The sequence below is a fragment of the Furipterus horrens genome, unplaced genomic scaffold, assembly GCF_987537825.1.
Source record: "Furipterus horrens unplaced genomic scaffold, mFurHor1.1.pri manual_scaffold_11, whole genome shotgun sequence".
NCBI lineage: Eukaryota > Metazoa > Chordata > Mammalia > Chiroptera > Furipteridae > Furipterus > Furipterus horrens.
This window is the reverse complement of record NW_028327181.1, coordinates 80,534,396-80,548,549: the sequence shown is the minus strand read 5'-3', so window position 1 is coordinate 80,548,549 and position 14,154 is coordinate 80,534,396. Positions and strand designations below refer to the sequence as shown.

The 14,154-nt window shown below is 53.5% G+C and overlaps 2 protein-coding genes across 3 annotated transcripts; one reads left to right on the top strand and one right to left on the bottom strand.

Annotated features, from left to right (window-relative positions):
• Positions 1 to 2,394: 2,394 nt before the first annotated feature.
• On the bottom strand, positions 2,395 to 5,922 carry RND2 (Rho family GTPase 2). Its single transcript, XM_090292522.1, has 5 exons — positions 5,678 to 5,922; positions 5,125 to 5,212; positions 4,232 to 4,341; positions 3,401 to 3,535; positions 2,395 to 3,206 (listed from the first exon to the last, which is right to left on the bottom strand). The coding sequence occupies exons 1-5, from the start codon at positions 5,777 to 5,779 to the stop codon at positions 2,952 to 2,954; spliced, it is 690 nt and encodes a 229-aa protein (XP_090148648.1). The 5' UTR covers positions 5,780 to 5,922; the 3' UTR covers positions 2,395 to 2,951.
• Positions 5,923 to 7,230: 1,308 nt separating this feature from the next.
• Positions 7,231 to 14,087, top strand: VAT1 (vesicle amine transport 1). 2 transcript variants are annotated; one of them, XM_090292519.1, is made up of 6 exons: positions 7,232 to 7,757; positions 10,560 to 10,767; positions 11,166 to 11,336; positions 11,430 to 11,519; positions 12,105 to 12,346; positions 12,503 to 14,087. In XM_090292519.1, the coding sequence occupies exons 1-6, from the start codon at positions 7,347 to 7,349 to the stop codon at positions 12,584 to 12,586; spliced, it is 1,206 nt and encodes a 401-aa protein (XP_090148645.1). In that variant the 5' UTR covers positions 7,232 to 7,346; the 3' UTR covers positions 12,587 to 14,087. The 2 variants fall into 2 exon arrangements, with proteins under 2 accessions (XP_090148646.1, XP_090148645.1); XM_090292520.1 differs by lacking the exon at positions 11,430 to 11,519 and having other exon boundaries at positions 7,231 to 7,757.
• The last annotated feature ends 67 nt before the right edge of the window (positions 14,088 to 14,154 follow it).

The following is a 14,154-nucleotide window of genomic DNA, read 5'->3' as shown; positions in this document are numbered from 1 at the left end:
GGAGAAGGGGAAGAGCTGGGACCCAGGCCCTCAAACCTCTGCCTCCAGTTCTTAAGATCCTTACAAGACTGTCCCTCCTGGGAAGGCTGGAGTCACAAGGAGAGGACCCTGCTCAGCTGAAGCATTTCAGGGGTTAGACCCAGCCCCTGCCCCAGCCCTTCCTCCTCCCTCCGGGACAGGCTGATTGCTGAAGTTAAGAAACACTGAAAGCATCACAGCATGATTAGTTGTTTATTTCATTAAATTATTAACGAGGCTACATTGTTTCCCAAATGGGTGTCTAATTTGTGGGGGAAACAGCTGCAGAGGAGGAAGCGGAGTCTGACTCCTGCAACTGGGGTGGGGGTGGGAGTTAGGTCCCTCCCTCCAGCCTGCAGGGGCTTTGAGGATCAGCCCCATTCCCTCCTCCTACCTGTTGGGCTCCTCAGCGCAGAGGTACGACCCCTCCCCAGAAATGAAACGTCTGGCAACCCAGACCTGCGGAGGGGACGAAAAGCTGTTGCTAGTGGTATTGGAAATGTATTAAACTTTGGGGGCTCCTCCAACTGATTTATCTTCCTAATTATGTTTGCTTTAGGCGGATATTGAAATGTGTTTGCCTTCCTGGCCAAGGCAGGAGAGGGAGGTTGGGAGAGAAGAGGGGCACAAACACTGCACTTTGGCTGCTACAGGCTTGAGCCTGCTTTGTACCAAAGTACAAAGTGGCAAAGAGAGGCTCTAACAGCTCAGTTGGTTATAGCATCCTCCCAATACACCAAGGGTTCAATCCCTGGTCAGGGCACATATAAGAATCAACCAATAAATGCTATTTTAATTTATTTTTTAAAAGATTTTATTTATTTTGAGAGAGGGGAAGGGAGGGAGAAAGGGAGAGAAACATTGACTGGGTCCCTCTTATATGTACCCCTAACTGGGGACCTGGCCCACAACCCTGGCATGTGCCCTGACTGGGAATCAAACTGGCAACTTTTGGTTCATAAGCTGATGCTCAGTCCACTGAGCCACACCCGCCAGGACAGGAGAAGCTATTTTAAATGACATATCTCAGAGCCAAATCCTCCAGCCCCCATCACCTTATCCAGATAACCATCTATCCAAAAACCAAATCTGGTCACTTCATTCTCTGCGTGAAATCCCTAGTACGTCCTCACGTCCTCAGAAGAAAGTCCTGGTTCTTTGATGGGCTCTGCACTGACCTTCAAGAGCAGCCTTGCCTTCTGCCCTTCCCACCACGGCAGCCCCAACCGTGCCATGTTCTTCCTCCTCTCCATGTGCCTGCACATGCTCTACCCTCTGTCCTGAGTGCCTTTCCTATCCCTTTCCTGTCTGGCAAACTCCTCTTCAACTCTCAGGACCTGGCTCAGAAGACTGGCTCCTGAGGCTGTAAGCAGCTCCCTCAGCCAAGGCACTGTCACACCTGGGGTACCTCTTATTTCTGATGGACTGGTCCCCAGGTCAAAGAGACTGGTTCTTTCAGTCTCCCAAGTCAGCGTCTGGCACACAGATGGTGCTCAGTACATATCTGCTGAATGAATGATGGGGAGATGGGCTGTGAGTTAAGGGGGATCCCAGAAGATGGGACGGTAAGGTCTGCATTTTCTCCCAGAGTGTGTCTGGAAGAACTGTCTGGGGCTGGGGGAGGGGAGGGCCAGGGATGGTTCCTGCGGGAGAATGTCACCGAAAAGAGGCCAGTGGGACCAGAGCCAGGGAGGGAATACAGGACAATGTGAAACCAGACTCCGGAGAAAACAGACCCGCACTGTCTTTCCTGACCACAAGTGCTCCAGCCAGCCCCTCCACCAGCTTTCCTTCTCTAGGGGTTTGGGGGAGGTGACCCTAAACTCAGCTGATGCTCCCTCCAAAATCATTAAGGAGCTCAGAATGGAAAGAGGGTGAAAACCCCTGTCCCCACTCTGAGGAGATCCCGTAATCAAATCTCTGTCCCCTTGGGAAACTTCACTGGGCCCAGGGTCAGCTTCTGTGATGTGGAGGCTTTTGATGCCCTCCCTACCCCCACAGCTCCCAGGGCACTAGCAGATTCCAAGGTGGGGGGGGGGTATGGAAATGGTGAGCAAAGTGCCTGGGCCACTTCAGCAGGACCCCTCCCACACTAGAAGGGGCCCCAGGTGGGCTGAGTGATGAACTGCGCATCAGTCTACTTCAAAACTCCCTAATGGCTTTAGCATGTCTGGGTCATTAAGTGAGATGAATATTCCCAAAATATCTCACTTCCCCACCTCTGGCTCCTAAAGGGACACCGCTGATCCAACCCGTGCTTCCTCTGCTTTTTCTGTGAGCCAGTTCTTCCTGAAGTCTAACTTTCCCTACTGCTGCTAAAGATTGGTAGATTGGTTTTTTTGTTTGTTTTTAAAGCAACAAAACTAAAGCCACAGCTGTTTTCCATGGACATGGGCTTTATTTGGGGACTGTTGGGGGAAGACGAAGGAGCTAGGACTGGTGGGTATATGGGGGGGAGGAGCTTCTCAATTTGCTTTTCAGTTTAGTACAGGTTGCCTGGAGGTTAAGATGAGTGAGAACAGCTGTAGAAGTGAGAGGCGAAGAAATAGAAAGTCATGGAATGGACACTATTCTTAGGGAAGAAAACCAGAAGCAGGATATGGGGTTTAGGGGTGGGGTAGGAAGGCACCCTTCATATACTGAGACTCAACCAAGGTCACTGCTTGATGCCAGCTCCCCAAACCCCCTGCTCCGTTCCAGCTGCTGGCAGATAGCTGCTCTGCTAGCTCCCTCAACCTCCCGTGGAGAGGAGGGGGTTGATGATGTGGGGGATGGTGGCACCCTCTGCCTCTTGGTCCCTTGTCTAGGAGAATTGCTCACTCTGCCTGCCCTGAAGTCCCAGCCAGAGTCAGGAAGTCAGGAAGTCAAGTGCAGGCAGGGGAACAATTGTGCCCTTCACCACCCCTCCTGACACTCTGTCCCTCCACTGCTCCTCACATGAGGTTGCAACTCTTGGCTCGATCCTTGTGTATCTCGCCTTCGTTCCCGTTCCCCAGGTCTGGCCGTCCTGCCAGCTGAGCAGATCGCTGCAGTCCCCGGCGGGAGTCAGTACGACGCAGCTGCCTATGGCCACGGCCAAGGGAGGCCACTGTGGCCACATGGAAGACATCCCTGACGCTGCGCTCAGAGGACCGGGAGGAGCACTCCACGTAGGACACAGCCCCAACCTGCTTGGCCAGCACAGTGCCCTGGAAGGATGGAGTACATGAAGGGAGTTATGAGAACTAGCTTGCAGCTCAGTAGGGGTGAGGGGTGTCAGAGGTCAGAGGTCAGATGCCAGGAGAATGGATGAACAAAGTAGTGTCTTTTCAAATCAGAGACTGAGAGGGTCCGTGAAGTGGGAGATCTAGGCTGGGATGAGGTCAAAGGTCAAGGGTCCCACCTGCTCATGAGTAACAGGAATAAGCCTCTGCTTAGACAGCTCCCTCAGTGTGGTGAGGTCAGTCCGCATGTCCAGTTTACAGCCAACCAGCACAACCTTGGCATTGGGACAAAACTCCTGAGTCTCCCCTTGCCACTATTTGGGTAAAGAAAATAAGAGTTATGGAGGGGTAGAAGGAGGCGCAGGGTGAACCATGCTCCACACTAGGAGGCCACCCTTCCTCACAGCATGCAGAAACCAATACCCCTCAGGACTGTCTTGTGTGAGCAAGGAGGTGGGAATGGGGGGATTGAGCTGAAAGCAGGAATAGGGTGTGAGAGGAGAGGGAAGAGAGGGCTGGGGTGGGGCTGTAGGGTCTGTACCCTGCTTCTAATTCACGGGCCATGAAGTGTCTGCCAGTCTGGAGCTTTGCCATTCCCACCCTCTTTCCCAAATGTATTCCTGGGAACAGACCCATTCAGCCCTCCCCTCCCCCACCTGAGAACTGAGACTGCTTTAGCTGACTTCTGTCCTTTCACCATGGGCTTTTCTCATGGAAACAGGGGTCTGGAGAGGAGACCACAGGGCTTTCCTGAGCTCTAGGAGAGGCATTCTCAATTTGTACATCTGGGGCTCCCATGCCCAAGGAGATGGGGAGAATGACTAAGAAATCTCTTGAGTACCTCTCCCTGCTCTCCCCCACTGCCCCCAGATGCCCTACCCAGCCCTATCCTGGAAAGGGGGTCGGAATGATGAGAGCTTTACACACTCTCCAGCTGATGGCTCATGTTGTGTCAGGACCATGGTTTCTTGTCCCCCTCAGCCTAGCTTGCTTCTTCCCCAGGCTCCCACCTTCTTGAGGACACTGTCCAGTGTTTCTGGTCGGCTGATGTCGAAGCAGATGAGCACAGCATCTGAGTCGGGATATGCCAGGGGCCGGACGTTATCATAGTAAGAGGAACCTGAGAAAAGACATGGGGAGAGGGCAGACGAGGGTCCTGAATGGGTGGAAGGCCTGGAAGGGAATGGGAGCCCTCAGCAATCTGGGCCAAGAAATGCTAGGAGCAGAGAATGGAAACGAGCAGTTATTAACACCCATCAAGGGGTCTGTGTTTCTCCAAGGCGGCGACAGGCAGAGGGGAGGTTAGACAGCAGAAAACAGCTCTCCACTTCCCTAGGGGTTTCTCTAAAAGTAATCATTCAATCTTTTCTGAGTCTGAGAAGCTCATGAAATCTCTGAACATTCTCACAAAATTTTGCATATGCTTTCTGAGCTTTGACAGACATCTTCTAATGACCTCCAGGGGACCAGAGTAAAAATAAAAACCCTCCTTTTTGGACAAGCGAGAGAGCTCTCCCTTCCTCTTGGGACTTGATCTCAAATTTCTATAGTTCAGTTTTGAGAAGTAGTTCCCACACGCAAAGAAATTCTAAATCTTTCCTAAACCCAACCCAATCTCCTAAAAAACATGTTCCCAAATCAAACAGCATCCCTTCTCAACTCTCCCAGGTAGGCAGAATCCAGCAGAGGGGATTGGATACTAGGCTTTTATCTTTTAGGACATGGTTTCTCTGTATGTCAGCAAGCTCTGCCTCAGTTTATCTGGCTCTAAGCAGAAAATTTATTTTCCTTTCTCCTAGAATTAGATATATGGGCTGAACTGACCTGAAGCCTAAAGGTCCAGCCAAAGAAGGGGTTGGGGTGGGGGCCTTGGACATCAGGGTGATCCCAAAGAGTTGGTTACCTGAAGTGTCCCACATGTTGAGCTCAATGCGGCGCTTGTCTATCTCAAAGCTCGCAGTGTAGTTCTCAAACACGGTGGGGACATAACTCTGCAGGCACGGATGGGTCAAGATGAGATTCTGCAGTCCTCACCCCTGACAAATGCTCTCCTCATTCCCACACCCCCTCCAGCCCAGCCCCTGGACGCAAGTTGGTTTGGTGTTGGGCAAAGGGGAGATCCTGGGAGCGGAGGCCTCAGAGAATCTCAGGCTCCTAGACCCACTCCCAGCCCCTCCAGCCTCTAGTTCTTCCCCTCTCCGATGCCCTGGACCCCCGAAATCTCCCTAGGGCCCCCTCTGGGATCCTCTGCTTCCCCTAAACCCTATTCATCTCACTCTGATTCCGACTTCCTCCCACCCCAATCCTCTGCAGTCCTTCCAGAGCCCCCAACACCACCCCCTGGTCCTCTGCCCAGAGGACCTGCTGACCCCAGCACCCATTTCTGTCCGTCCCCAGGCCCCAGTCACCCAACCCCGCGGCCTCAGCTCCCTCCTCCCAAGACGCCGGTCCCTCACCCCGGGGTAGGCGTCCTTGGCGAACACCTGCAGCAGCGCCGTCTTGCCGCACTCTGCGTCCCCTACCACCACGATCTTGCAGCGGCCACTCTGCCCCTCCATGGTCCCGGCTACACGCCGGTCCCCCGCGCTGCCCCCTTCCTGGGTCCCGTTGCTGCCTCCCCCACCGCTGCAGCTGCAGCCGCTCCGGCCGCCGACACCGGCATCTCGCGGGCCCGCGCCGAGCCCCTACCCGGGCCGTGGCCCCCCTTCTGCCCCGCCTCCAGCCCGGTGGCCGCGCCCCTGGCCCCGCCTCCCGCCCGCGCAGCCGGGAGGCGGGGCTCAGGGGAGCTGGAGGGAAGGAGAGACCCAGGGAAAGCAAGGCGGGAGAGAAGGGTTTTAGTGCTCTGCTGCGATCCAAGGGGCCCCTGCCGGTTTGGGGCGGGCTGAGCTGAGCTATTTGTCTGATTTGACTCCTTGGGGGTAGGGCGGGCGGAGCTTGGGTTAAGTTCTGAGGGGTAGGGTGGGATCAGCAAGCGCCCGCAGCTCGGGCCTTTTGCTTGCTCTAGCGGGCTCGCCGATGTGCTACTGCGGACACGCACGGGGGCAACCATCCATTTCCCGAACAGGAGGAGGCGCGAGATGGTAGGAGAAGGAGGGAGCCTTTTGGGTCCGGTCTCCCTCCTCCATACTCATGTCCCGGCGGGGAGTCTTGGGGTTAGGATGGTCTGGACTCCCCCATAACACACCCACTAGGGAAGTGGCGACGTCAGGGCTTTCCGTCCCCATGGCAACGGATGGCCTAGTCCGAGGCTCTGGTGATTTAACTGTGGGACTGGACTAGCAGGGAGGCAAGACTGAGTTTCTCCAGCCAAGAGCAGGGTGAAAAGTTTTGGGGGAGCTGCGTCCTCTGGTGGTTACTACAGGGAGATGGAGCTGGGGAGTGAAGAAGAGGCAGATCAAATTGCCCAGAGTCATAACCCTCCTGGAGCCAGAGACAAGCTCTAAAAATCGTTTCAGACTTGGTCCGGAATCTAAAAATAATCGAGTCACTGTTTTGCGTTTATATAACATCTGTTTCCTTTTAAAAGTATGTCTTTAAATCGAGGATACTCGATTTAATTTTATCTTTATCCTTTACCAAGCAACATTTTCACCATTTTACAGAAGAGAAAATTAAGGCACAGTGCTTTAACAAACAAAAGCAAACGGAAAGTTTTAACGACTCTGTCTCCCTGATCCAAGTTTGTCACTGCTACACCACACTAAAAAGATCACAAATGGGTAGAGTCAGCCTGAGGAACAACTTGGTTGGGTTCCCGTCCACAAGTGGCTGGCTCCGCAAATCAGATGTCAGCTCAGGTTTTGGGATCACCCCTTAACCTATGTTTTTAACCAGCAAAAAGTTTATTATGAATAAGTAAATGAATTAAATCGTGATCTGCATGACCCCAAGAATGCCCTCGCGTGTGTCTGTCCGCAGTCTACACTAATCTACACTTCTCACGCGCCCGCAGCACCCGTACTGTGGCTCTGGCCCTTTAAGGGGGCGCGCGAGGCCCCGCCTCCAGGCCGGCACCCCGCCCCTACCGCTCAGAGTCCGCAGCCCCGGCTCACCCTGACGCGCGCCCCGCCTTCCCCAGCTGTGCACCCTTAGTCCAGCTGTGCGCGCAAGTCGGGAGTCCCAGCAATGTCCGCGGAGAGGGAGGTAGCCGAGGTGGCCACCGTTGTGGCGAAGGCCGAGGCAGGGGCCGCGGAAGACGCCTCTTTTCAGCCTCAGAATGCCGAAGCAGCTGGCGACGCCCAGCCACCCACGGCCTCAGAGGGAGCCGCCGCCGCCTCTTCGCAGCCGCCGCTGCGCAGCCTGGTGCTCACTGGTTTCGGCGGCTACGACAAGGTGAAGCTGCAGAGCCGGCCGGCCGCGCCCCCGGCCCCCGGCCCCGGCCAATTGACACTGCGCGTCCGGGCCTGCGGCCTCAACTTCGCAGACCTTATGGCCCGGCAGGGGCTGTACGACCGGCTGCCGCCGCTGCCCTTTACCCCAGGCATGGAGGGCGCGGGAGTGGTGATCGCGGTGGGCGAGGGAGTCAGCGACCGCAAGGTGAGCGGACCAGCCTAAAGCAGGGCTGCGCCGGCCACTGGGTAGTACGGCAGGAGTGGGCGGGCGCCGGGGGTGTGGCAGGGCAAGGGAAAGTGGCACGGACTGGAGTAGACGGCCATGGAAGGCGTAGTAGGAAAGGAGCCTGGGCTCTGAGGCCAGTGGAGAGCTGGATTTATGTTTGGGGGTAGGGGGTGGAGACAGAGTTATCGCCCGCTTCCCAACCATTTTTAATTGTGGCCGCCGCCCAGAAGTGGCTGTGGTGGTGGTGGGTGTGTGTGCCGGGAGGGGGAAACAATAAGGCGCCCAGGCGCATGCGCTCATTGACCTTACACCCCCCCCCCCAAATCCCCAGTAAAACCACACCTGTACCCCTGCCCACCAAACACTCCCCGGGTAATTGTGGTCTGTGACCCTAAATGACGGTTGGTGCCTTGTTCCTCAAGGGAGCTTGAGGAGCTATGTAGTCTTAGTTGGGCGGGGGCACGTGGCTGGGCCAGAGCCCTAGTCACATGCAGCCCCGTGGTCTGTGGGTGTGTGAGGCGGCCCCTCCCAGAACAGGGCCAAGAGAACAAGGCACTCCCATCGTGGAAGAGAGGGAGCCGGCCACCACCCGTCCACTGGCCCTAGGCTGCCAGCCTGATTTTGGTGGTGGCAGGGATGAGGTAGAGAGACGGAGTTGAGCTTGGGTCTCTGGACCTTTGTTTTGGACTCTGTCTCGCGTGATTGCAATATCTCCTCCAGTGACTCAGCCATCGAGTCACGACCCCCATGGCTGCCCTTGGGGACGTTCTGGCGGGCAGAACCTGGCTCAGCCTTCCTTGTGGAGGACCCTCAAAACACCCCCGGCCATGCCTGTTTGCTCTGGGGTGGGAGGTGTGGCACCGGCAGCAGGTTGACCCAGCTCTGCCGGTCTGTTTCTCCTTTTCGTTTATCATTAATCTTGGCCACAACCCTGGACACCGGAGAGTTCCAAATGACCAACTTTTGGAGAGGCCTGGGGTGAGCCTTTGCACATCATTTGTTTAGGGGTTTATTTACAAATCAGGCTCCTGCAGAGAGGCCTCTCAGATACAGCCTTTTTCTTGCTGGACCTGCCAGTCCTAGATTCCAGAGCTGGAATTCTTAGATTTCTTGTACATGCAGACATCCCCTCCTTAAAGGGCTTCTTCCTGGATTCAGCTATGGCCCCACCCTTTCCACTGACTTCTAAACAATCCCACTCTTGAAAAGCTGCTAAGAGGGATTTTTTTTTTTAGTGGGGGCAGTCATAGTTCATGCTACTGCTGAAGGCCACCCACCTAATCTCCCCTCCCCACACTTTCCACTTGGTAAATACAGGATATCCTGTCCAGTGTAAGAATCTGATTGTAAGAGGCTGCATTCTGAGGGGAGAACCCTCCCTGCCTCCTGATATCAGGGCTGGCTGACCCTGCTCTGCGATGGGCTGACGGGTGGGCATTTAGTCAGGGTAAGTGGTGAGTGTCGTTCTGGGCCAGATCTGGGACTGGCTACCACCCAAACTGACCACAGTACTTTTCCCACTTCTCCTGGGTAATTGTTGAATCTGTTAAGTCCTGAGTCCTGGGGTGGAATGCTTCCATTCCCCAGACCTCATCTCAGACCAGTGCTTGCAGGGAAAGAGCCCACACTGCTCTCAGTCCTCCTCGTTAATAGAATGTGGGGCTTTGATGACATGAAAAAGGGTGTGTGGGGGAGTCCCATCCTCCTTCCCCATAGATCCCAAGTCTCACTAATATACAGAATTCCCATCATTCCTGGAAGGGACTGAGATGGACCTGGGTTGTCCCAGAACAGCACCCAGACCTCCCTCTCTGCTCTTCAGTGTGGAGAGGCCTTCCTGTCCCCTGAGAATACCCAGAGAAGGGTTCTGTTTTCTTTGCTCCCTTTCCTTCCTGAAAGCAGGCTGTCCTGCAGGTGGCTAAGAGTGAGAAAAATACCTTTTCCTGGTGGGAGGGATTGTGTGGGCTCTCCTTGTCCATCACCCCTCCTCCCATCTCTGGGTGAAAATATCTTCTGGGCCCCCAGTGCTGACTCAGATACTTCTCCTGAGGTGGCCACACCCAGCCCTAACTCCTCAGAGATCTTTACCTGTGCTGTGTTGTGGCCCTTACCACATACTCCTCTTCCTTCAGTTATTGGATTGGTGACCTTCCTCCTAGCTACTGTTACTGTCATTATTGTTATTGTTATTGTTAGCTAACCTTACTAAGTGTCTACTATGTGGCTGACATCTGGCCAAAAAAAGTCACTAAATGATATTTTTGTCATTTAACTCTCATTTTGCCCTATTTTACAGATAGGAACACTGGGGCTCAAAAAGGTTAAGTAATTTTTTATTTGCCCAAAGTCACATCATCAGTAAACAGTGGAACCTGTTTGTTTTTTGTTTTTTTAAATAGAAGTAGTTTGATCTCTTTAATAATACTTCATATTGCCCTTAACTGTAAGCTTCTTACATCAGGGACCTTACACAATAGTGAAGTCTAAAGATCTGTAAAATGGAGATAAAGATAGTATCTACCTCAATGAGCTGGTGTAAGGATTAGTTAAATGTTTATATATAAAGTACAATAGGGCCTGGACTTTGGTAAGCACTCAATAAAGGTACGTTGTAATTGTTTTTGATGATATATTATAATAATTATTATGATCATAACTACTACTGCTGCTTCTGCTGCTACTTCATTACCAGGAAGAGGGCCTTGTACATAACAGAAGGTCATAAATTGCCAATGGGTGAATGAATGAGTGATAAATCATGCTCTCCTTCAATTCTTCAAGGTAGGGGACCGGGTAATGGTGTTGATTCGGTCAGGCATGTGGCAAGAGGAGGTGACAGTTCCTTCTGCCCAGACCTTCTTGATGCCTGAGGCCATGACCTTTGAGGAAGCTGCTGCCTTGCTCGTCAATTACGTCACAGCATACATGGTCCTCTTTGATTTTGGCAACCTACGACCTGGCCACAGCGTCTTGGTACACATGGCTGCAGGTAACAGGCCCCTTCCCTCTATCGCTGCTCCTTACCCTACCCTTATTTCCTTAGAGGCCCCTTCTCTGCGGCATGTCTGGACTGTTGTCATGGTAACACTGGCTGCCTTGGCCTATGGCGCCTAGGCCCCTGCAGTATTGTTGCCGTGGCAACATTCAGGCACCAGGTCCAGCCTGGTGTGCAATCCATAGCAACATGCCCTCACTCAGCACCCCGTCCTAGTCAACCACCCTTCCCCCAATTCTCAGTCATAGAAATTGGACATAAGATGAAGGCAGAAAGTCTCCAAATGAGCCCAGGCAAAATGTGGGTGATGGGCTCAGTTCTTGAGAGGTGAGAATGGAGAGTGGTAGCTGGGTGATTCTGTATCCCCTCCTTATGAAAGTGTCTTGTTGCAGGGGGTGTAGGTATGGCTGCCTTGCAGCTGTGCCGTACGGTGGACAATGTGACGGTGTTTGGAACGGCCTCGGCCAGCAAGCATGAGGTGCTGAAGGAGAATGGGGTCACACACCCTATTGACTACCACACGACTGACTACATGGATGAGATCAAAAAGATCTCCCCCAAAGGTGGGGTCAGGGTAGGGGATGGCATGGGACAGAAAGGGGAGTTCCGGACTGATGGATTCTAATGGTGTTCCTGGGTCCTTTATTCTGTGACAGGCGTGGACATTGTCATGGACCCTCTGGGTGGATCAGATACTGCTAAGGGCTATAACCTCCTCAAACCCACGGGCAAATTGATCACTTATGGTGAGTTAGTGGGCAGGGCTGGAGAGGGAGAGTTAGGGGAAGCAGGGTGGGATAGAGGGGCACGGGGCTTTTGAATGAAAAAGGGGCAGCCTGGTGTTGCATTCATATTGCTGCCTCTTGGGTGCAGCTACTGTCATTTTCTTTCACAACCTTTCATGCCGGTCATAGTAAATTTTGTTCTTTCTGGGCTCTTGTTTAGAGATTATTCCTGATGCAGAATCAGCCAGTCTGCCTTCCTCTGTCCTACTCTCCTAGGCTTCTTGGGCAAGCTGCATTTCCATTTAAAAAATTTTTTCATACATCTGAAACTAATACAAAATAATATTGAATGTGAACTGTAATTGCAAAATGAAATTTAAAATAACTATTTCACATACATGAAAATAAATAAAGATTAGGACCATTTTTGAGTTAGCTGGAGTCTTTTTGGGCCTGGTAGCCTGCAGGTGAGGGATTATCCTGGCACTCCCAGGCACTGGTATGGATCATTGTAAGGGGCCCAGAGGGGGCAAATGAACATGGATCCAGACACGCAGGGATGTGCCTGGCACCTGGATTCACAGGCTGTGTCTCCTTATCTCTTAGGGATGGCCAACCTGCTGACAGGCCCCAAGCGGAACCTGATGGCCCTGGCACGCACATGGTGGAATCAGTTCAGCGTGACAGCTCTGCAGCTGCTGCAGGCCAACCGAGCTGTGTGTGGCTTCCACCTGGGCTACCTGGACGGCGAGGTGGAGCTGGTCGGTGCTGTGGTGGCCCGCCTCCTGGCTCTGTACAATCAGGGCCACATCAAACCCCACATTGACTCCGTGTGGCCCTTTGAAAAGGTGAGTGGGGTGGTTCTGCTGAGAGGGCCTGGGCAGGACTCTGGAAGGCTGAGGTCCCAGGGGTTGGATTCTGGGAGGAGGAGAGCCTTCTCCTTTAGGCTGGCTCTCTGGAGGGGCTGGATGGCACTGGGAGCAGAGTCTTGTCTTCTTTTTTAGGTGGCGGATGCCATGAAGCAGATGCAGGAGAAGAAGAACGTGGGCAAAGTCATCCTGGTACCTGGGCCGGAGAAGGAGAACTAGGGCGGGGCAGGGAGGCTCTTGGTACCCAGGAAGAGGGAAGCTCGGAAGCTGTGTTACGTTGACCGCCAGACCCTCTGCATTTCATCCTTTATCATAATGCTCTGCTCTCTCTCTCTCAGAGGTCTCCGTGGTGATGACTTCTCCCCTGCTCTGTTCTTTCTCTTTAGCTAGGGATGCCCCCTCCCTCCTTCCTGCCCTCTGAAGAGGTTGGGAAGCGACCACTTGGATGTCTGGGCCCTTCCAAGGGGACAGGGAGGGTCAGAAGGAGACCGGCTGCTTCCTGCCCCCACCCTTTCCCTGGGCCTGCTGTGCTGCTTTTGTGCCAAGGCTAGCCAATCCCTTCCCGTTCTGTTCTACGTGCTTCCGCCTCTGCCTCATCTCCCCTCCTGCCCCTGCCCCACTACCTCCCCAAAGAATTGAAATGTCGGCTCAGGAAATGGGGCCAATCTGTGTGAGTCCAGCATGTCCCTGTTTTGCCCTACTGTCCTTTCAGCCCCAGGCTGACTAGCGCCCACCTGTGAAGCCCCTCACCTCACTGCATAGCCTCGTCCTCTTGTCCCCAACTTCTTAAGCACAGTTGGGCTTCTTCCACCTCCAGATTTTCTGCCACTCTTAACCAGCGTTGCCTCTTACAACAAGGGCAGGAATCACACCTGCTCTCCTAGGTAAAGACTCTGGGAGAGACGCAGAGCCCCCTGCCTTCACTGAGTTCTCTGGATTTGTTCTCAGTGCCTTAGCATTGGAAAACCTGTGCTTGTGTATGTGTGTGTGTGTGTGTGGGGGGGTTCCTGTCTTGTACCTCCTTCTCTACCCCTAAAGTCCCCAGTGCCTTCCTTGTTCTGGTGGAGCTGGTTTTGTTGCTCCCCAGTCCCACAACACTGCCAAAAATCTGTGTGTGTGCCAGGGTTGGGGGTGGGGACAGGGAGGGAGGCAGCCCTTAACCTCCTGGGTTCTGTGCCATGTTGTCTCTCTCTCTGAGGGTGTCATTTCTCTATCAGTAGTTGAGGAGAAAGAGGTGGGAAAGTTTTCTCAGCCTTGCAGATAAGTGTGGCATTTACCAGCCAGAGCTCTGGGAGGCAATGCTATTTCTTATAATGGGACCAAAGTAAAAATTAAAGCACATCCCCATATAGTCATGGGAGGCTCCCTGCCCCCTGCCTTTTCAGAGCGGGAGGTACCTTTCCAAACTCAGCCCCAAACTTTGTTTACATGGGTGGGGAGATGGTGCAGGGGAGTAAAAATGTGGGGGGTTAGGACCTGGGCCGCTGGAACCAAAGTGGGGACTTCCTGGGGTAGGGGTGTAACTTCCTCTGCTCTCTAAGCTGGAATTAAGAAGGGTTACTGCCCCAGCCATTGCCAATGGGAGGCGGTGGGGAGGGCTCAGCCTCTTCATTGTTTAAATGAGGCCTAAATGGTGTGAAGCGCGACTTCTGCTTTTGTGTACCCCACCCCATTACCGAAGCTGCCTTTTGTGTTTGTGTCAATAAAAAGCCAAACCCTGGTTCCTGGATGTTGCCTCTAAGAGCTGAGGGGAAGGTGAGCTGGTGAAAGACCAGAGCTAATGATGG